Below are 23,113 nucleotides of genomic sequence, written 5' to 3' on the forward strand. Positions count from 1 at the left end.
ACGACCAAACCGCAGTCACTTCTCATCTTATCGCAATTTCTGCTTCGAGGCCTTTTCTCTCTCTCTCCCTCCCATCCCCTTCCTCTCCCCCTCTTTATCTGCAAATTTCTTTGCTTATAACGCTTCTCTGATTTGAAGTATCTTTTTATTTTTCAGAACCCGTGGAAGGAAAGCAGAAAGCTTACATTTTTCTTTCGGGGTAGAGCTGATCCTTTTGCTTTTATATCTTATACCTTTTAATTATAATTCCTCTTTGGCGGTGTTTTGTTTTCTCCAATTATCTCGACAGCAAATCTTCTTTGGTACGTATTTTGGTTTTTCTGATTATTTATTGTTATTATTTGAAAATTTGATCATATTTAGTATCAATTGAGGAGCGATTTCTGTTAGAACTTTCCGCAGTCTTCATTAATGGGAACCCTTTGGTGTTTTCTATAACTTTGGGTTCTGCTGTTTGATATTAGGGTTTGTTCAGCTGGTTTGTTTGATTCATTTCTTGTTCTATATTCTTTTTGTTCATAAGTAATCATTTGGTTGAGGCTTGGGATCTTTACAATTTGCAAAGAGTAGTATTGTTGACTATTATGTGGTTCAGATATCAGGCATGCTCGAGTAGATGAATGGGTGCTTGAGGAGGAGGGAATGGCACTAATAGCCAATCAGACACAGGTATTTACAGCTACCATAACTTGAAATTCTCGAGTCTTGTGAGAACTAGTGAACCTTGTCTTCCATGATGTTCGAATTTGTTGATGCAAGTGCACCAAAAATGTTGTGGTTGTCTGATCATCACACAGAAAATGTGTTGCACGGTCTGTCACTTGCCTGGTGGGAGATGTGATGAGAGAGAGAGAGAGAGAGAGAGAGAGAGAGAGAGAGAGAGAGCTATGTGTTGGCTTTAAGGGAAGCCAGGCCTCTGCCTCGGGTGAGGAAGCCTACCCTCTATCGCAGAAGATAAATTAGGGATTTGAACACTTATCCTCTTCATTTGTAATTATTAATAAATAGGATTGGCTGTATAGCCGTTATACATCTTACCACTCATGACTCCTTCCATATATAAATAACTAACCCACTAACTCTCATAGTTACTGAAAACCAATTCAACTCACGCACAACGCTACCTTTTACGATAACCATTTCTATCACCGTAATATATGTAAATTACCCATACATAGCCATGCAAGCCATGGCCTCTCATGTACATGAGGCCTTTCATACACACGTAACACGATCACTGGTGTTAGAACCTGGGAGCCCCCCTCTGCTCTGTGAACCAGCATACCTGACATAATTGTGGACATGAACTTATCTGTTGTAGCAATGTGGCTTTAATTACAGATCAAGAAGTTACTAGACCCACCTCTTAAGTCTCATGTGGTATGTTTGCTCTGTTGATTATAGTTGATGTTCTTTGGTTTTTAGGGTTCCTATGCGGCCTTTTCCTCAACGCCCATCTCATCGACCAAAGGAGTGAAGTTGAAACCTTTTGTAGCTCGTCAGTTAAGTAGGAGATCAGATGGATGGACCTCTTCGAAGCACCGCCTCCATTTAAGGTGTGAGATATGCCCTCAATGAATGCATCAATGCTACTTTCTTTTTAATGTTTATATTATAAGATTATTTTGGAAAGTATGTCTACAGATATGCTCTATTTAGATGTTCATATCTTCTTTCCACATATCAAAGCAAGTATTGAAGTTGGTTCAAGGTCTCTACAGCAAGGCACTCTTTTATTGTATGGATGACTTCAAACGAGTCTCCTCTGAACCTAGATAAGTTGTTTTGGTGAGGCCTATTGCTGTCATCTAGATGTATTCTATGCCAGTCAGATGAGTAGTGCCACAATCACTTGTTATTTTGCTGTCTTATTTGTAAGCAGGTATTGGAATTGGGCCCAAGACAATCAAGGTGCAGCAGAGATATGTGCATGTGTGTGTGTGAGAGAGAGAGAGAGAGAGAGAGAGAGAGAGAGAGAGAGAGAGAGAGAGAGAGAGAGAGAGAGAGAGAGAGAGAGAGAGAGAGAGAGAGAGAGAGAGAGAGAGAGAGAGAGAGAGAGAGAGAGAGAGAGAGAGTTCTGTGCAACTATCTATCATATGTAGGCAGACAGAAATTACGGGAGATTTAGGTGTGCTTTCCTTCCAGAAGAGAATTATCTTGATACAAGTTATATGGACATATGTTCGGGAACTCTTTGGTGGACAGCCCAGAATATATATTTCTTTTGTGATGATACGGTATGATATGGTTGTATATGAGAAAATCTTAATGGACATAAATTGGTAGCTGCAGTAGTTACCCAACCAATTTTTTTCCTTGTCTAGAGCTCTGAGCTGATGTCCAAGGGATAAAAGAGGTTATTAGGAAGCACGTAGGTTTCCACATGTCACACTTTGATGTAGACAAACCACAGAAGTGGGCTTATTTGAGTGGAAATAAGTACTTGGTTAGGTTACATATGTGTTGGGCCTTTGGTTGAAGGGGTTTCAAAGTAATGGGCTATGAGCCTAAAATATGGATAGGAGAGAGGAATACAGCATTTATTAGCTACTTAAGTTGGGGTCTTAGTAGTTATTTTCTATTTCTCTTCTTATTTATTATTTTATATTAACTTTAGCTGGAATAGGTCTAATGATAGCAATCCAGTTTGTCCCTTTCTTATCTCTTGTCTCTATCTCGTGTCTGTCTTTTAGTAAAATAGGTGGTTGTTTTTTATTATTTTATTTTGGATCAGCTTATCTATCATCAGTTCTGACTCTATCTTACGTAGGTTAGCTTACATTATAAATATATGTAAAAGCCATAGGCCTTCCATGGATTTAAAGTTAAAATCAGTTCTGTTTTTTTTTCTCTGAATTTTGCTGTTGTGGATTCCAGCTGAAGGCTAAGGTGTCCAAAAGCACTGTTGGTGGGTTACTGCCCTATTATTCCTTCTATCTTCCTATTCTACTTACCCTATTCAAACAGGTTAGATTTATCTATTTTTTTGCTACTTGGGGCACCCTTGTTTTACCCTTCAAATCTGTCTATTTTCTATTTCAATTTCTCACTAGTTGTAGGTCTGTTTTACTTCAAAGTTAGCATACTAGTTTGTGGTTTGCTCTCCTCTTAAATTCTACTTTACAGCAGCTAGAGTCCTAGTTTCAGAACTGCTGCCCTGTTTCTTATTGCTAATAGAAATAGCCTGTGCAGGACAAATCCTTTGTTTGTTTTCTGAGATATTTTGTAGAGCGGTTCTACAGGGTCATACCTAATCTCGACTGTAATTTTTTGTTGCTCTAAATAACGTAGTCTCAGATATCAAATTTCTGCTGTTCAAGCTAATCTCCCACTGGTTTTCTCTGGTTCAGGATCACTCTAAATTACTTGGTATCATAATTCATAGCCAAAGTTGTCAAGGTGTTTCCTAGGCAACAAAGCATTTTTTTAAAGACTTGGTAATGTAGTCCTAGATAGGTAGGAGACCTACTAGGAGCCAAACAACCGGATCAAATAACAAAAGGGGCTGCTGGTTTGAATGGACAGCACTAGGATTTAGGTCAATTCCTAGGGTTTGGGTTGGATATTGGGAAAGGGGTTTATAGGGTATTAATGGGCAGGTCTAGGGGGTTAATATGGTATAAAAAGGTTAGGGTTTGGATGAGTTTTGAAATTCTGCAATTCTGGACAGAATTGAGTTGCAGGTTTTGGGCTTTAATGGAGTTAGGGTTTATGGGATTCAAACAAAAAATAAAGGGGATCAATTGGGGGAAAGGATTAGAGGATTAGAAGAAGAATTTTGGCGTCAAACTTACTGGAGATTCCACTGGTAGCAAGCTTCGACAGTTGTGAAGGATAAAACCACCTTCAAATTTGAAGAAGATCCTCCTAGCCGTCACGGCGTAAGGAGTCAACCTGATTCCACCAGTCCCTTTTCACCTTGATAGAACCACAAGGATGCACACTCACAAGGAGCACAGGAGCAGCAACAATGGCAGCCAACAAGCAAAAGTTTTTTTCATTAATCAAATTGGTCTACAATACTGGCCTCCCTTACAAACTTATATAGAAGACTCAAAAATAGACTTAGACACTAAAAAGGAATGGCTTAATCCTATCCCTAACCTATTAGGTAATTTAAATTGACTAGGAAACTAAAATACTAAAGGAAATAGACTCAAAACATGGTTGGACTTATAGAGTCCTAATCCAGCCCAACTTACATCACATGACCACTTAAGTTGTCACATGACCACTTAACCAAGTCACATGATCACTTAAATTGAATCAATTGGATGCAACCAATTTGAACCGGTTCAATTAGAAAACATAAAAATAAACTAAGTATTGGGCTAATCCCGTATGCAACCTATGTACCCCTAGTTTAGGCTCATTAAAGTGGCATAATACATAGAAAACCCTTGGGAACAAAGGCCCAACATGTATATAACTCAACCCTAGGCCTATTTCTAAAGAAATAAGCCAATATCTATGTTGAACTTGCATCAACTCTCCCCAACTTGAAAAAATTCGTTCTCGAATTTTGCAGTGATGAGGGGGAATCAACATGTGACCAGCAGCTTTGACCATCCCCAAACAAAATTCCGGTGAGGCAGGAACATTGGGGATAAAGTCTTCAATGCGTGGAGCTTTCTCTTCGAAGATCCATGGTGGCATAACAAACTCTATGTGTTCTGCCTTTGAATCAACAGCAACTATCAATGTCTCGTCCATAGAGCCTTCAGTGCTAGCAACCTTCTCATCTAATGCATGAGACACAAGCTCCACCTCTTCAAGAGCAGCATCTTGAAGGTCATTGTTTTCCTTTGGAATGCTCTCAATCAGCTTTTCATCTTCTACTGGTTCAGCCTTATCTATATTGGTTTCTTCAATATAGATCACTTCAGTAGGATCTTCTGTTGGTGCATCTGCCATTGGTGAAACTTCAAACACAGTCGATGCCACTTGCGTTTGAGTTGACATGTTGGGCAGTCCCTCTGGCTGTACAGTCGATGTGGTCACCTTTGGTTGTAACCCTTTTAGAGTAAATAAATGGTATAGACGGTGTCGATCAGGTAGGACACACGAGTTGTTTTCAGGTTCAATCCAACCTTGTCGCTCGTCCAACCAATCACCACCTACTGCAATAAAACTCTTTGAATGTGGTACCGGCATAGTTGTCATGGCGTCGCCATGGCGTCCTGGCGCTGGAGAGGGCTGCATGGCGACCTATGCCATGGCGACCCTCTTTGATTTCTTCTTCCTGTCTCTCTTTCCCTCTTCGATTTCTTCTTCCTGTCTTCGATTTCTTCTTCCCTCTTCGATTTCTTCTTTCCCTCTTCAATTTCTTTAGATGTCTTCTTTCCCTCTTCGATTTCTTCTTCGATTTCTGAATTTTCTTCGTAAAACTTGAGAAACAATAGAGAAAAAATAAAACATGGCTTGAGTATACATCTATTAACACATTAAAAATAGAGAAAATAAAAAATAAAACATGGTCGACATGCTCGCCATGGCAACGCCATGGCGGGCGACATGTCGATATATCGACGTGACACCCCTCCACCGACTTGGATCGCCGTGACGCCGTGACAACTATGGGTACCGGTTGACACCAAGCACCATCATGGTATGAAGAACACCCAAATTCAACACAGACTTTACCTGTAGGCATGATGCAAATCTCTCCTGATTGGGACAACATATCTACCACGGATTGTGAAATAATGTTGTTACGTCGTCTCTCATCAACAATTAATATGGTTGTGCTCCCATTGGGTAGACGAACTCGGGTCTTAAAAACGAATGGAGGTGGGTCTTTCGAGGCTTGGTTGGAGCTTCCCTCCGCCATAGCTCTGATACCAATTAATGTAGTCCTAGATAGGTAGGAGACCTACTAGGAGCCAAACAACCGGATCAAATAACAAAAGGGGCTGCTGGTTCGAATGGACAGCACTAGGATTTAGGTCAATTCTTAGGGTTTGGGTTGGATATTGGGAAAGGGGTTTATAGGGTAGTAATGGGTAGGTCTAGGGGGTTAATATGGTATAAAAAGGTTAGGGTTTGGATGAGTTTTGAAATTCTGCAATTCTGGACAGAATTGAGTTGCAGATTTTGGGTTTTAATGGAGTTAGGGTTTATGGGATTCAAACAAAAAGTAAAGGGGATCAATTGGGGGAAAGGATTAGAGGATTAGAAGAAGAATTTTGGCATCAAACTTACTGGAGATTCCACTGGCAGCAAGCTTCGACAGTTGTGAAGGATAAAGCCACCTTCAAATTTGAAGAAGATCCTCCCAGCCGTCACGGCGTAAGGAGTCAACCGGATTCCACCAGTCCCTTTCCACCTTGATAGAACCACAAGGATGCATATTCACAAGGAGCACAGGAGCAGCAACAATGGCAGCCAACAAGCAAAAGCTTTTTTCATTAATCAAATTGGTCTACAATGCTGGCCTCCCTTACAAACTTATATAGAAGACTCAAAAATAGACTTAGACACTAAAAAGGAATGGTTTAATCCTATCCCTAACCTATTAGGTAATTTAAATTGACTAGGAAACTAAAATACTAAAGGAAATAAACTCAAAACATGGCTGGACTTATAGAGTCCTAATCCATCCCAACTTACATCACATGACCACTTAAGTTGTCACATGACCACTTAACCAAGTCACATGATCACTTAAATTGAACCAATTGGATGCAACCAATTTGAACCTGTTCAATTAGAAAACATAAAAATAAACTAAGTATTGGGCTAATCCCGTATGCAACCTATGGACCCCTAGTTTAGGCTCATTAAAGTGGCATAATACATAGAAAACCCTTGGGAACAAAGGCCCAACATGTATATAACCCAACCCTAGGCCTATTTCTAAAGAAATAAGCCAATATCTATGTTGAACCTGCATCACTTGGGCATGCACACCCCTAGTTGTTTGCACACTTTTTTTGTTTTATAAACTTGATGCCTTCTCTAACATTTTGATTGGTTTCATTATTTACATACAATGTGATTGTTGTAATAAGGGATTCAAGGTTAGAATTATCCTAGGGATAATCTTGTAATTGTTCCTATTCTAGATCTTTCTATTTTCTATTATATATAAAGCTGGCCTGTGTCACATTGACACAAGTCATTATTCTCTCCCAAGAATTTCGTCATGGTATCACAGCTGGGAAATCTCTTGGGATCCGAACCCTAGCCACGGTACCGTCATAATCCTAAGCTAATACCGCCGCCGCCAAACACCCAACACCATCTCTTGGCCCCCTCAACCTCTCGCCTTTCTCTCTCTTTCCCGCCTCTCACCTCCGCCTTCTCTCTCTTTTCCGTCCTCTATTGAGGGCCGCCATTGATATAACCCTCGGTGGCTGTTTTTTCTCCACCGAGGGCCCTCCTTTTTTTTCGCGGTTCCCTTGATGCATTAATCCAGCCTCGTCGGACTGCTCGCAGGATTTTTTTGTGATCATGTTTGGATATTGTGGTGTTGCTCGTGCTATTTGATGTTCCTTTCTTTCCAAAGTTGCTTCCTTGCATGTCAGTCATGTCAGACGGCAATGTTACATCAACCGACATTGAGGGAATGGGTCAGGGTACCCAGATGTTTTTCCTTACTTTCCTATTAGTCCTATAAAGCTTGATGGGATTAATTATCTTATCTGGTCACGTTCGTGCTTCTTGCCGATTGATTCTCGTGCGTACACTAGATATCTCACAGGTGAAGTTAAGAAGCCTTCTACTGCTGATCCCTCCTGGAAGAAGTGGAGTTTTGATAACTCTCTTGTTATGTCATTTTTTATCAATTCTATGCAACCAAACATCGCCTGCGGTTACATGTTGTTGGATTCCGCTGAGAAAATTTGGAAAGCGGCGAAGGAGACTTACTCTCAAGTTGGGAATGCGGCCCAGATTTATGAATTAAGGAAGAGGGTCCACGAAATTAAACAAAAAGAGCTCTCTCTTTCGCAGTATTATTATGAACTACGCAGTCTCTAGTAAGAGCTTGACTTTTATGAAACCTTTCAAGCCTCATGTACCACTGATGCCACTAACTTCAAGAAGCGTGAAGACATGCTCTGAGTTTATGATTTTCTGGCTGGTCTTAACTCTTAACATTGAATACGACCAGATTCGTGCCCAGGTGTTTAGTCGCGACCCTTTTCCCACTTTGGAACAATCGTATGCTCTTGTTCAGTTGGAAGAAAGTAGGTGTGCTGCCATGTTACAACCTATCACTCAGGAGCGATCTGCATTGTTTATTAGGCCTGGTTTCATGCCCAACCGTGGTATTACATGTTCCAGTGATCGTTCTTCATCTGATAAGGAAACTGTTAATTGTGAGTATTATGGGAAAGAGCACCATACAAAGGATTTTTGTTGGAAGCTACATGGTCGACCTGCTAATGGTGGTCGTGGTAGAGGTTGTGGACGTGGTTGTGGCTCCTCTAGTTCAGCCCATGCTCACCATACGGAAGTTACCCCAGTTGCACCCATAGGTAACTCACTCTTTGAGGATGAGCTCGTCTTCTCAAGCGTCTTATGACCAAGCTTGAGCTTGCAAGCCACGCCATTTGTTGTAACGACCCCAGATTCAGATAGGGTATTAGGTATTGCCCTCATGGGCATTGGTCAGAAATCATCATTTACATTTGTATAATAACCCAACTCCCATACATCACATACATACACAGCGGAAGACTTAATAACACTTGGAGCTGGATTTAAGGTTTACACATTGTATATACATCTACTGGTGGCAAATACTAAAGTTCAACTTAGTTATCAATAGTTATATTACATCAAAATATTGTATTATCACATTGTTTATCCAAACATCTTAAGTTCTCATGACCTACCTCTAAGGTTAGTGTGCCATGTGCACTAACAACCTATAGAATCTGGAGCTGTGCTTACCTCTCCTCTGAACTCATCATCTGAAAAAGAAGTATATAACAGGGATGAGCTAACAGCTCAGTGAGGAAAACATAATACAATACAAACAAGTGTTCATGTGCTTTAATTATAGTGTACAAATATGACGTGTTACTATTATGTTAGGTCTTAGCCAATATTGTGAAATACCGGTAGTACTCATACAATTGAGGTGTCCGGCCTCATGTCATTTATTCAATTATTTATCCCAGTACTGCAACCTGGGAGAGGAATGACATGGTTCTTACTCGTACTCGTGTTCTCGTAGTCCCGAAGGATGACTCGTGTTCTCGTAGGCCCGAAGGATGACTCGTATTGTCGTAGTCCCAAAGGATGACTCGTAATCCCAAGGGAATAACCCATAGTCCCGAATGACAGCTTGTAAGAAACGTCATCCAGTAGCTAACCTCCTACTGAAAAGGGACAGTATTCACAGGGTCATGTTCTCTTAATACTACTATTGCCAATCTCATACACTTGATTCACATATCTTGTATACTTGTTCACATAACTTGTACTCTTGTTCACATGTCTCGTACACATACATACATACACCACTTGTCATGTAACATCTCAATATAAACCTCTTATCATTTTGCATGTCATATACAGTCCACATACATTCTCCGATCATGTACACAAGATAAGTTTTCAATAATTCACATTATGCTCAATTTCCAAATAACACTTCATAAAGCAAATAACCAAACCCATGCTTATGCAAACCAAGCAAAGATACTAGTACTTATATCAATTCATATTAAGCAATGATACAAGTATATTCAAGTATACCAAACAGTCATTCTTTAATATAGCAAAACTAGTCTGATTCCCTCACATTCTCAACATAAAGCTATTAAATCATATGAAACTGAATTAAATAAAAAGATTCTTATAACATTTCCTCATAAATATAAACACATTCATACAATTATAGTACATTACAGTATATAATTGATGCAGATTCATCACCGAAATGGGCTTATTTTATTAGGAACAAGTCTAGGGTTGGGTTATATACATGTTGGATCTTTGATCCCATGGGTTTTCTATGTAATAGGCCGCTTTTATGGATGGGTGCTAAGGTTACATACGGGATTAGTTGGTAGATTTCTTTTTATTTGGTTAGTGGTCATATGATCACTGAAGTGATCATTTGACTTGGTTAAGTGGTCATGTGACTATTAAATTGTTATTTAAGTTGGGTTGGATTAGGATTCTATAAGTCCAGCCATGTTTTGAGTTTATTTCCTTTGTTATTTCACTTTTCTAGTCAGTTTAGGTTACCTAATAGGTTAAGGATAGGGTTAGGCCTTTCCTTTTTAGTGTAGGAGTTCATTTATGAGTCTTTTATATAAGGTTGTAAGGGGGGCAAACATTGAACACGGATTTTGATTAATGAAAAGCTTTTTCCTGCTCTTCTTCTCCATTGAAGATTTTTGTCTTGTGTTTGATCAAGGTTGGTGGGATTGGTGTTTGATCCAATCGACATCTTGCGGTGTGAAGCTTGGTTGGATCGTTTGAAAGAATCGGTGTTTGATTCGATTGACACCTTGCGGTGTGAAACCCAGGTGGTTTGAATTGGTTATTTGTTTTCTCCATTGCTGTTATGTTCAAGTTCTACATTGAAGTTCTGATTTCAAGAGTGATTCTACATCATCAAGCACTGTTCAAGTCTACAACATCACCCCAAGTCTGATTCAATCTGTTCTTCATCCACAAACAAGTCTAGAACTGAAAACCTGCAACTATTTCTTCTTCCCTTCTAGAAGGTCACATGCAAGGTGATTTTCGTGAGAATTCTTCCCAGCCAAATCTAACCGTTAGAACCTGCTAAAATTTTGATCGAATCTGCCTTAAACCCTAAGAACGACTCGATCCAAATTTCATTACCATCCACCCAGCCGATTGTCTGAAACTACACTTTTACCCCTCTCTCCTCTCTCTACTAGGAAACCTCCATAACTCCAGATTTAACCATCTGATTTAGCCGTAACTTTTAGCATATATATTCCCCTCCACCCTACCCACACTCAACCTAAATATTAAGCCCATTCAACTACCTGATTTCCTAAATATTAAGCCCATTCAACTATTTCTTCTTCCCTTCTAGAAGGTCACATGCAAGGTGATTTTCGTGAGAATTCTTCCCAGCCAAATCTAACCGTTCGAACCTACTAAAATTTTGATCGAATCTGCCTCAAACTCTAAGAACGACTCAATCCAAATTTCATTACCATCCACCCAGCCGATTGTGTGAAATTACACTTTTACCCCTCTCCTCTCTCTACTAGGAAACCTCCATAACTCTAGATTTAACCATCTGATTTAGCCGTAACTTTCAGCATATATTCCCCTCCACCCTACCCACACTCAACCTAAATATTAAGCCCATTCAACTACCTGATTTCCTATTATTATAAACCTTAGATCTAATGTAGTCCTAGATTGGTAGGAGACCAACTAGGAGCCAGTAAACCAGGATCTGTTATAAATAGGTGAATTGGCTAGGTCAAAATAGGGTTTTTGGTGAAATTAGGGTTAGGGTTTGGATCGAATGCTATATGGGTAGGTATGGAGAGTTCGAACTAAAAAAGGAGGGATTTTGCTGACCGGTTTGGTCTGGGCAGAATCTAGGTTATGGGAATGTTGTTCAGTGATGGAGGGATGTTGTGGTTTGAATAGTGTATGGGAAAACAGCTTGGTTCGAATATTCCAATTGGGCAAGGGAATACTCGATCCAATTATGTGAAGGTGTTGTTAGTTGAATGGTTTGTTAAGAATTTTGGGAGATGGGTGGGAAAATTAGGGTTTTAGGGTGGTTTGGAGGATTAGGAGAAGAATGCGAGGGGATGGGATGAATCAAACTTACTGTTGTTGCAAGGGCAGCTCAGTTGGTTAGAGGATATTGAATATATGTAGCTTAGTGGTTAGAGGATCTTGAATATATCTAGCTCAGTTGGTTAGAAGATCTTGAATAAATCTTGAATCTTGATCTTGAACTTGAAGGAGAGCTTCAAAAGAACCACCCAGGCTTCACACCGTAACGTGTCGATTGGATCAAACACTAATCCTACCAACGAAGCACCCGGGCTTCCCACCGTAAGGTTTCAATCGGATCAAACACCGATCCCACCAGCCTTGATCAAATATAAGACAAAAATCTTCAATGGAGAAGAAGAGCAGCAAAAACTTTTTATTAATATCAAAATTCGTGTTCCATAATTGAACCCATTACAACCTTATATAAAAGACTCAAAAATAGACTGCTACACTAAAAAGGAAAGGCCTAACCCAATCCTTAACCTATTAGGTAACTTAAACTAACAAGGAAACTGAAATAGACTCAAACAGAGTCCTAGTCTAGCCCCACTAAACACTTGAAAGAAAACTACTAAAATAACTTAAATTGAACCATTGGTTGAACCGGTTCAATTTATGAACAAAAACACCAAAATATAACTAAGTATGGAACGAAAACAACTAATTCCGTATGCAACCTAATTACCCATATTTTAGGCCCATAAAAGTGGCCTATTACATAGAAAACCCATGGGATCAAAGGCCCAACATATTTATATCCCAACCCTAGACTTATTTCTAAAGAAATAAGCCCATTTTGGTGATAAACTTGCATCAAGATCCCATCATCTTCCACCTTTCAAAACCCAAAACCCTAAACCTAACTTGCTGCCAATTCATTCCAACACACATTCCTCCATCAAAACTTAAAGTAACCTTCACTGATAGACTCCCCCACACCTGCCTAGGATAACCAACACCTCAAACCGTAACCCTAATTTTGACCTAAAACCTTGTTCTGCCCCATTGGACTACTAGTTCATATTAGATCCTGTAGTATTGGCTCCTAGTTGGCCTCCTACCAATCTAAGACTACAGTAATAATCCTTCTCCTTGCTTGATACAACGATTCACAATTTCAACCCGGTTATCGTACCACTTAGGTCTTCCAAGTCTTAAAATATCAAGCCAAAGTATCAGGTCAATACATCTTAAAATCATATAATACCTACCATTGTACAGATAAATATACCTTAGTATATCAAATTACAATATATTCATGACCTGCTTGCGGGGTGTTACATATGTTGCTGCCATCTTTGCCCCAGCTTCTTCTAATTTTGTCAACTCAGGTATTGGCTTTTGTTGGTCATAGTTCATCTGTAGCCCCTGTTACCTGGATTATTGATTCAAGAGCTGATCATGTGACTGGGTTGTCCTTTTATTTTAATCCACTCTGATGTTTGGGTTTTTGCTCGATGCGTGTCTGTGACGGGTTACCACTGGTTTGTGATTTTCATTGATTGTAACGCTCGTACTACATGGGTTTATTTGTTTCATTCCAAGAGCGAAGTGTTCTCTTGCTTTCGAACATTCCACAATATGATCAAGACTTAGTTTGATGCTAAAGTGAACTTTTCCGGAGTGATAATGACACAGAATACAAGGATGGTGCATTTCAGTCCTACTTGGCCGATCATATTATTATTCATCAAACAAGTTGTGTCGACACACCTGCCTAGATTGGGGTTGCCGAAAGAAAAAACCGCCATCTGTTGGTGGTGGCTCGCTTGTTAATGTTTGAGATGCATGTACCTTCCCAGTGTTGGAGTGATGCCATTCTCACAGTAGCCTATTTAATGAATTAGATGCCATCTCGTGTTTTGGATGGTCGCTCTCCTTTGGAAGCTCTCCAAGGCAATACTACTTTCATTGTCCCACCTAAAGTGTTCAGGTGTGTTTGTTTCGCCTAGAATCATCATCAGAAAGGAAAACTTGATTTTTGCAGACTTCGCTGCATCTTTCTTGGCTATTCTGCTACTTAGAAGGGCTACAAATGTTACCATCCTCCATCTCGTCACTTGTTGGTCACCTTGGATGTGGTTTTTCAAGATAACGAGGCTTACTATTAACGGTCAGCACTTCTTCAGGGGGAGTCTGGTTTTGGGGAAGGTGCGCTGATTTTCCCGTTTGACACATCTGTTGATGACTCTTTGGTTCCTCCAGCTGATGCCGATTCTCCTATTCAGCGGAGTCTACTAGTGATGATCGTTCTGTCCAGGGGGTGAATATAGGCACCAAACCATTGAAGGTATTTGTTCGGAGTCATTCTCACAAACAACAAGATAACACCACTACCACTACTGCTCTACCACCTCAATCGCTGCCCTCGGATCCAAGTTCTCCTCCCACTGAATCTGGTAATGTTCTTCCCTCACTTGATCCTTATCTTGAGTTACCCATTGCTGTCCGAAAAGTAACTAGGACGTGTACTCAACATCCTATTTTCAAATTTATTTTATGATTCCCCCTTCCTATCGTGCCTTTGTGCTTTCTGTATATTCTGGTTCCATTCCTCAGAGTTGGCAGGAAACTATGACACACTCCTGCTGGAAAGAAGCTATGTTAGAAGAAATGCATGCACTTGGTAAGAATGACACTTGGGAACTTGTGACTCTTCCTCAGGGACAGAAGCTTGTGGGCTGCAAATGGATCTTTACTGTGAAACAAAAGGCTGACGTTATTGTGGACAGATAAGGCCAGATTAGTGGCTAAGGGCTTCACTCAGACTTACGGCATAGACTATCAAGAGACCTTTACACCTGTTGCAAAGATGAATACCATTCGGGTAATCTTTTCATGTGTTGTCAATCAGGGATGGGAACTGCAACAATTCGATGTCAAAAATCTTTCATGGTGAGCTTGAAGAGGAAGTTTACATGGAAATTCCTCGTGGATTTGCAATCAAGGAGACTCATGGGAAAGTATGCAGGTTGAAACGTACACTGTATGGGTTAAAGTAGTCTCCCAGAGCATGGTTTGGTCGATTCCACAAGGAAATGATATCCGTGGGTTATATACAGAGCAATGCTGATCATACTCTTTTCATCAACAATTTGGTCCACATATCATGGTTCTTATTGTGTACGTCGATGATATAGTTGTGACAAGAAGAGATCTAGGTGAAATTTCCAATCTTAAGAAATACTTGGGTTAGGAGTTTAAAATCAAGGATTTGGGTTACCTTCGATATTTTTTTGGGCATAGAAGTGGCTCGTTCAAGCCACGACATCTTCCTCTCCCAGAGAAAGTACACCTTGGATCTTTTGTTAGAAACTGGAATACTCAGAAGTCGTCCAAGTGATGTGCCTGTTGAGGCTAATTCTCACTTGAAGAGCAAGGATGGAGAACCAGTTGATAAAGGATAGTACCAGCGACTAGTTGGTCAACTGATTTATCTCTCTCATACTCGGCCTGATATAGTACACACAGTGAGTTTGGTGAGCCACATGCACGATCCACATACCACGCATTTAGAGGCAACAAATTGTATTCTACGATATTTGAAGTCAGCCCTAGGCAAAGGAGTCCTTTTCTCTCCACATGGTCATATGAAAGTTGAAGCTTTCACTGATGCTGATTGGGCTGGTTTGCCTGATGACCGCAGGTCCACAACTGGCTACTACACGTTTATTGGAGGAAACCTTGTGACATGGTGAAGCAAGAAGCAGACTATGGTTTAAAGATCGTGTGCAGAGGCTGAGTTTCGAGCCATGGCGCATGGTATTTGTGAGGTACTCTGGCTTAAAGGCCTTCTACAGGATCTTGGTGTTCCTCCATAGCCTCCTATGATGTTGTCGAAATTTAGAATCAAGAAGATGCCTAGGTGTCTGGCCACCATCTTGGGTTGTTGTGACAACTATGATCAGCGCTATGGATTCTACGGGAAAATTACAAGTTTCCATCAACCAGCTCATTGAGATAATTCAAAAACTAGCTCAGAAGGTTGCACCAAAGGGCCACTATTCCTCCTAAAGATGAGACTCCTGAAGTCCCTCGGAAGCAAGAGGTTCAACACAGAGAAATTTCTACCAAGGAAGCATATGTGGTTGCTGATCTAACAAAGGAAGAAGTGTTTAGAGTTGATGAGCTTCATTGCATAAAAAATGAGGTCATGGCTGAGAAGAATTAAAAGGTAAATCAACTTGAAGCCATGAAAGTTCACAATGTTGTTTCTACTGCTGAAGAGCTTATGGAGTTTATGATAATCCTTTATGTCTTAGACGAGAAGGGTTCAAGAGTTGCTGATTTTTGTTCTTCTTGTTAAAGAGTAGCTAGAACTATATTTTAGAATGAAAGTTGGTCGTGTGGTGCTAATTCTCTGTCACTTCTAAACTCAAAGACGAATTTTTTTTCCAACAATGGGGGGAATTGATATAGATAGATCATAAAAGTGGCTTACTTTAGTGGAAATAAGCCTTGGGTTGGGTTATATATATGTTGGGCCTTTGGTCCTTAATTGGCCTAAAATATGGGAAGGAGATAGGAATACATAATTTAGTCAGTTAAGTTGGGGTTTTTGTAGTAGTTTTTTTTTTCATTTCACTTCTTATTTATTATTTTATCTTATCTTTTGCCTTTAGGTTAGCTTACATTATAAATAGATGAGCAAAGGCCTCCCACCTATTTAAGTCCCCCCCCCCCCTGAATTGTGCTGTTGTGGATTCAGTGGTGTACTCGGTGGATTTCAAGTGAAGGCTAAGGTGGGCTTCTCAGTGGAATAGTTGATTTTCTTTACATGTTTTGGTGGATTCCTGTCCTATTTTCCCATATTTCTATTCTACTCACCCTATTCAAACAGAGCAGATTCATCCATTCTTCTAGTACCTGAGACGTCCATGTTTTACCCTTCAATTCTACTTATGTTCTATTTTAATATCTCACTAGTTGCAGGTCTATTTTAGCATCAAACTTAACATACTAGTTTCTGGTGTGCTATCCTTAGAAATTTTGCTCTTAAATTCTTATTTACTATAGCTAGAGTTCTAATTTCATAATTGCTGTCCGATTTCCCATTGCTACTAGGAATAGCCTGCACAGAACAGATTCTTTGTTTGTTTTCTGAGATACTTTGCAGTCCTATTCTATAGGGTTATACCTACACTCAATCGTAGTTTGAAATCTCGCGATATCTCGGTATCTCGGGCTGGTCGAGATATCCGAAATATACCGAAATTTCGCCGAAATATGGTATTTTTTCTGCCATATTTCGGCATTCCATCTCGGTGGGGTTTTGGCCATATTAAGACCTGATACTTTATGTACACCCTTATTTAAGCTAAATAAACACATTTAAACCTTCATATTGCACAAAAATGAACTCAAAGTGGTGTTTTGGGTTTGCACCCTTGATTGACAGTATATGGTCGGCCCCTAATGTATAAATTGTTAAATACACATTTTTTTTTGGTGCATTCCATTGTTTAAGTAATATACCGAAATTTCACAAAATTTCGACGAAAGATACCCAAATTTCACGAAATATTCCGAAATTTGGACTTTTTTCATTTCGTATGGTCATCTCGTCTCGGCAGTGTCGAGATATCCGAAATATCCCGAAATATCGGCGATATATCGCAAGATTTTGGACCATGCTCTCAATCAGGATTTTATGGTGTTCTGAATTCCTTAGTCTGGAATATCAAATTTCTCCTGTTGCTGGACTATGATACCCTATTCTGTGATCCTTTCCAAGACTTCAAGCTAATCTTCTACTGGATTTTTCTGGTTCAGTATTAGTCTACATTGCTCTTCACTCGACCAATTCTATTTGGTGTTTAATGAAAGGCCAATGGCCATGGCATGCACTGACATCGTGAACTCCCTTGTGATCTTGTAAACATTGTGAAGACAATGGCAGGGCAGAGGATATGCCCGATTGTGAGTTTCTGTTTATTTGATTCTTTATGGTACTTTTTCCCTTTCTCTCAACTTCTCATAAATTCAAACTCCAGTCAGCTGCTAGAGAGGCTTTATCTACAATTGCTGCTTCTGAAATTGCATGCGTCTAGTGATGCAGTTAAATCACCTAAATGATCTTATTTTATTAGAAATAAGCTTTGGGCTGGGTTATATATGTGTTGAGCCTCCCATGTGTTTTCATTGTAATGGGCCTATAATATGGGTAGAGGCTAGGCATACGAGATTAGTTAAGTTAGTGTCTTTATTTCTTTATTTTAATTGTTATTTAGTGTTTTGGTTAGGCTGAATTATTATTCTACTAGTCCAGCCCTGTTTTGAGTCAATATCCTTTATTATTTCAGTTTCCTAGTTAGTTTAGGTTACTTTATTAGTTAAGGGGGTTCAGCACTGTACATTAATTTTGATTAATGAAACGTTTTTGCTGCTCTTCTTCTCCAATGGTGAAGCAGCCTTGTGTCTGATCAAGAAAACCTTGTGTTCTATCAAGGCTGGTTGGTGTTCGATCCTTCCAACACCACAACCCGGTGTTTCTCTTATTGTTATCTTCTTCTTCCTTTTTCTTTTCCTCCATTAACAATTATTATTCCGATTTTTATACAATTCTTAATCTGACCCGGGATTCATATTCAAGTGTCTTTTTGCATGAATTTGAGTTAGGAGAATCTAGCCATTAGATTGTCTTCAAATTTTTATCAGTTGTTCTTCAACCTGAAACAAATCCTTAGATCAGAATTTGGTCCAGATCAGACCGACCGACCGATCTGCAGTTATACTGAAATCCCTATTATGTCCTTATCTCTTAACTTGGATTCTGTCCTTTTGAATACTTAATTGATTTACTGATTTACTACTCTGATATTGCTGAGATTTTTAATATATATTCAGGATCGGTTAATCTATCTATTCCTCTCTTCCGAAGTCTGCTTTGATTGGTGAAATTACTGTTTTAGTTTTTTACTCCTCCCCTAGCCCAACTAGGATTGCCTTATATCTTTTGATCCAGTCCTTGGATCAATTTCAGAATTTCAGCAATTGTTCTATAACTTGTTTACTAAACTCGATTGGAGTTTGGTGGTCATCAGACCATCTGATTTGCTTCTATTAACTATTCTCCTAATCTGGATTTTTATTCTCCGAGAATAGGTCCTATTTTTGTACTGTTTTAACTATTCAATTACAGTAGTACATTATCTAGTCAAATATATTACATATTTTCAGGGTTGTTATCTATTTTCTTTTCAAATACTTTGCTGCTTCGTTCGTTGTCCAATGCTTGGTAGATACCAAAATCAGTAAGCCTCCACAGTACTTTAACTATAGAGTGTAGAGATGTCAGAGATCATGATATGTGATCGTGATTCATGAGAGAGCCTGCTGTTCAATTTGTGTTAGTGGTGATTTTCTGTAAATATGACTATAGTACTTGTATGCTACATTGTTAGGGATACAATGGAAGGTAACTTTTAATTGAGGTATCTGTAGGCAAAGTAAATAAAATATGAAAATTTTTATTACGATATTTGTACTGGTACCCTACCCTGAAATGTTACTACCAGCCTCATTTTCTGTCCTGTTAGTATTTTCTTTAAGGGCTGATTATATGGGACAGTGTCAACCATTTGATCACTTTGTCTAGCAGCAGGAGCTGTGGCAGTTCACCAGCTTGTAAGCTATAATTAAGAGTCAATAAAGGTTGTATCTTATTATTTGTAATATGGGTGTAATATGGGTAAAGGGGTAGTTCAGTCTTTTTGGTTATTCTACTGTAACCCTACTTCATACTATTATAAATAAAGGGGCCAGTGTCATTATTGAATCAAGTCATAATTTCTCAAATATCAACATGGTATCAGAACTGAGATCCCAATGACCTAGTTCCTCTCTCTCTCTCTCTCCACGTGCATGGACCATGGGATCTTGGTCTGTACGTGCGGGGGAGTGTTGATGTGTACATTGATGCTTCCCTTCGCTAACAGTTTGAGCTTTTAGGTGAAACGGTAGTGAAATTTTTCTATAAAAAGGATGAAATGATGAGGAAAAATGTCAGTTGGTGGGTTAATGACACAGGCCCAGACCTGCATGCCAAACCGAGCCAAGACCAAACTTCAAATTGGTTCAGACTAGGCCACATCATCAAGGCCGATTCACCCCTTGCCATGTGGATTATGGATTTGACTTCAAGAAGATCTCTAACTAATTTCAATCAGCCCCTAGCCGATTTCTATAGTTCACTATCTTCACATTCCTATATTTTAGGAATTGGAAATTCTATCTAAGAAGATATCGGTTTTGGGAAGGAATGGATCTACACATGGTGTGAGATAGAGGCCTGTTCTCTTCTTTCCTATATTTTAGGAAGCTGTGAGATTTTAATACTTTGGAAAGTAAATATTGACGCCACTTTGAAGAGTCTTCCCCTTTGGGATGATTTTGAGAGAGAGAGCGAGAGATAGATTTCTTAATTTAGGTTTTATTAATTTTAGTATTTCTAATTGTCAAGGAGTCTAGCTTAGATTAGGATTTACTTTGGTATTTATTTTTCTTCTATTTTATGATGTAATTTCTGATTTAATAGTAGCTGTAGGATAGATTGCAATTAGGGCTTGAGAATTAGAGTTTATTTTTCTCTTTAAATATGTAAGAGCTATTCTCATTCAGTGGTGAAGAATTGATTAATGAAATATTACTCTGTTGAGTATTTTGAACCTTTAAGTGTTCTACCCCATAACCCTGGAAAGTTACGTTGCATCCTTGAAGAGTCACGTTAAACCCTAGAAGCGTGTTCTTGACTCTCCCGATCCATATCTTCCAACTAGGGTGCATTAGTTAAGAAATTGTATGTGCAACTAAAAGGTCTAGTGTTGGGTTTGAGGAGCTTGAAGCTTATGAATATTGTCTTTGGTGCTTTAATAGGTTGCAAGAAGCGTTAAGTAAAATAGTTTGAATGAAATATGGGACTTGTGATTGGGATTTGGACCTGAAAATAGTATGGGAGAAGTGCATGGAAGGATATTGTAAACCCACATGATCATCTGTCATAGAACCTGGCTAATGATAAGTATGGGCTAAAGGCTTGGATGTGAGAAGATAATCTTTATAGGAGAAGCAGACTTTGTGATTCTGGCCTATTAGTAACGAAACTTGTTCCGTGGAAAGGTCTGGTTGTGTCGAATTAATTTGAGCTAGAGAAGGTATAACTATGATGAATATTTGTAATTAACTTGCATTCTTTAAGTTCTGTAGTAATTATGTGATGTTCACAAGGAATAAGTAGAACGAGGAAGGAGTCTTTACATGAAGATCCAGTGAGCGATGTTTGTCATTCACTTGAAGAGTAAGTGCTAAGGCACATCAGCTACTATGTTTTGCCATTTGTCTGCTCTGCATGTTCTCTTGTTGATTTATTTTCTTCAATGCTGGTTAGAATCATTTGGTTGCTCATCCACCCTTCCCTTTTCCTCCCCTCCAAAAAATATATATATATATATATTCTTGCTCTTTTAATTCATGCCTTGACATGAAAAACTGGTTCAGAGATTATATGGTTTTTCGTTATCCAGACTCTCTTAAAGTTTGATGTTAGAAATGTTGGAAGCAAGGCTTCTCTATGATTTTTCGTTATCCAACTCTCTTAAGTTTGATGTTAGAAATATTGGAAGTAAGGCTACTTTACTGACTCTGGTAGTAATGCCTTTTGTATATCCATATTGCATTGAAATAAATTAATAGGGTTGACGAGGCTTTACACCTGAACTCACTTGTAGCTGAACCTATTCCTTTTGTATTTGCCTAAATGGTCTAATTTTGAAGTTTTTTCCACAGCATAGGGACCTCTCGTGTTCTCGGACCAGTCAGAAGACCTTTAAAGATCTTAGCTTTCAAAGGCAGCGCCCAGAGCAATGAATCAGGAAGCAGATCAAGTGGATATAAATTGCCAAAGGATTCTGTTAAACTCTCGTATGTACCACATGAGGGTGAAGAAACTGCAACAGAATCTCTAGATGTCCAGAATGTCTATGCTTCAGAAGGAGATGGGACTTCACTAGGATCTGTAGCTATTCAGAAGTTATTTAAGAAATGGTTGATGATTTTGCGCACAAAATCTTCTAGTCCAGCAACTAATGGAGTTTTGGGTGAGAGACCATCTGAGAGTAAAATTTCAGAACATCAAAGTGACGACCAGAAGCAGGTAACAGTGAAGATTGTGAAGGCAGCTTGGTGTTACTTTCTGGGACTGGATGCAATGATAAAGATTCCACTACTGATATTGTGAGTGTAAAATGTTATATGGTATACTATGGTAACTTAGGAAATACAGACCATGTTCTTTTCTTGTTTGTTTGTTTTATATTCAAGGAAGTTTGTTATCATTGGTGCACTATTAGATATAGGCTTATTCCATCTGATTGAAGATACATGTCATTTTCTTTAATATCCGACTGGTCAGTAGGTTACTAAGAGTCACTGACTTGAGAACTTGTAAAAGAAAGTGAAATCAGTATATGAGGAACTATACATATTTCAGCATACTTTTGTGATGCAGTCATCATGCACATCTTATTTTACTTTTAATTATGGTGTAGATATTTTTGACTTATAGATTACGGTACAGAAACTTGAATATTTTCTGATCAATCTACCATGTTTGCAGCATACCGTGGTACCTGGCAGTGAATATTGTTTATGGGTCCAGTGTCTCGAAGGAGTTAAGACCTTTGTGGATCCTTGGGCCACTGATCATGGCTCTCTACATTAAAATGCTCCAGGGACTCTGTGCTCTCTATGTCTTCACTTTTAAGCAAACAATGATTGTGGTGAAGAACTTCCCAACCTACACTCTACTAGCTTACAACTATATGGCCCAAGGGAAGCTCAAGGAAGACCTACGAGCCCGTTTCTGGCAACCTGTGCTTGACACTAAAAATTTGGATTACAAAGCTTTGTCTAAGAGGAAACTTATAGAGTTTGGAGAATGGGTGGCCGAGAAGTACGTGGATTATGTGGAGTCAATATGGCCATTCTATTGCAGAACAATCAGGTTTCTAAAAAAGGCAAATCTCATTTAGGTAATGAGATTGTTTTGTGGGGGTAAGCAATCAGGTTTTGGAAGAGTTATCATCCTCAGATTGTGAGATTTTATTGCAAGGACAATTCTTTGCTTAACGGAAGGGAATGAAATAGGAGCTCTTATCAGCAGATTTTTTTAGAAAAAAAGTTGAATTGTTCCACAGAGAAGATAGAGCTTGGTGTATCAGAACTGGAGCATCGTTTTAGACCAGGGTGGTTAAGATGGGTATTGGAGACTGGAAGAAACAGACTGCCCACTCGGGTATGTAAACTTTTAAAGCAATGTCGCTTTTATCTTCCCTATAGTTGTTATTATTATTATTATCTGAATTGTATTCATTTGCTT

At 39.1% G+C, this 23,113-nt stretch overlaps 1 protein-coding gene across 2 annotated transcripts; it reads left to right on the plus strand.

Moving 5' to 3' along the window:
• Positions 1-98: 98 nt before the first annotated feature.
• LOC122663645 lies at positions 99-22,893 on the plus strand. Of its 2 annotated transcripts, none has more exons than XM_043859251.1 (5): positions 99-302; positions 603-669; positions 1,426-1,556; positions 21,523-21,969; positions 22,352-22,893. In XM_043859251.1, exons 2-5 carry the CDS (start codon positions 643-645, stop codon positions 22,764-22,766), a joined length of 1,020 nt encoding a protein of 339 aa, XP_043715186.1. In that variant the 5' UTR covers positions 99-302; positions 603-642; the 3' UTR covers positions 22,767-22,893. The 2 variants fall into 2 exon arrangements, with proteins under 2 accessions (XP_043715186.1, XP_043715185.1); XM_043859250.1 differs by having other exon boundaries at positions 101-302; positions 596-669.
• Positions 22,894-23,113: the final 220 nt, after the last annotated feature.

Source organism: Telopea speciosissima, chromosome 6 (assembly GCF_018873765.1).
Source record: "Telopea speciosissima isolate NSW1024214 ecotype Mountain lineage chromosome 6, Tspe_v1, whole genome shotgun sequence".
Lineage (NCBI taxonomy): Eukaryota > Viridiplantae > Streptophyta > Magnoliopsida > Proteales > Proteaceae > Telopea > Telopea speciosissima.

Bases quoted from the DNA above. Each gene is read 5' to 3' on its own strand.
- LOC122663645 (XM_043859251.1), top strand. From the start codon at position 643: ATGGCACTAATAGCCAATCAGACACAG. The intron at 670-1,425 runs GTATTTACAGCT...TTTGGTTTTTAG, and splicing joins TAATAGCCAATCAGACACAG to GGTTCCTATGCGGCCTTTTC. The intron at 21,970-22,351 runs GTGAGTGTAAAA...CCATGTTTGCAG, and splicing joins AAGATTCCACTACTGATATT to CATACCGTGGTACCTGGCAG.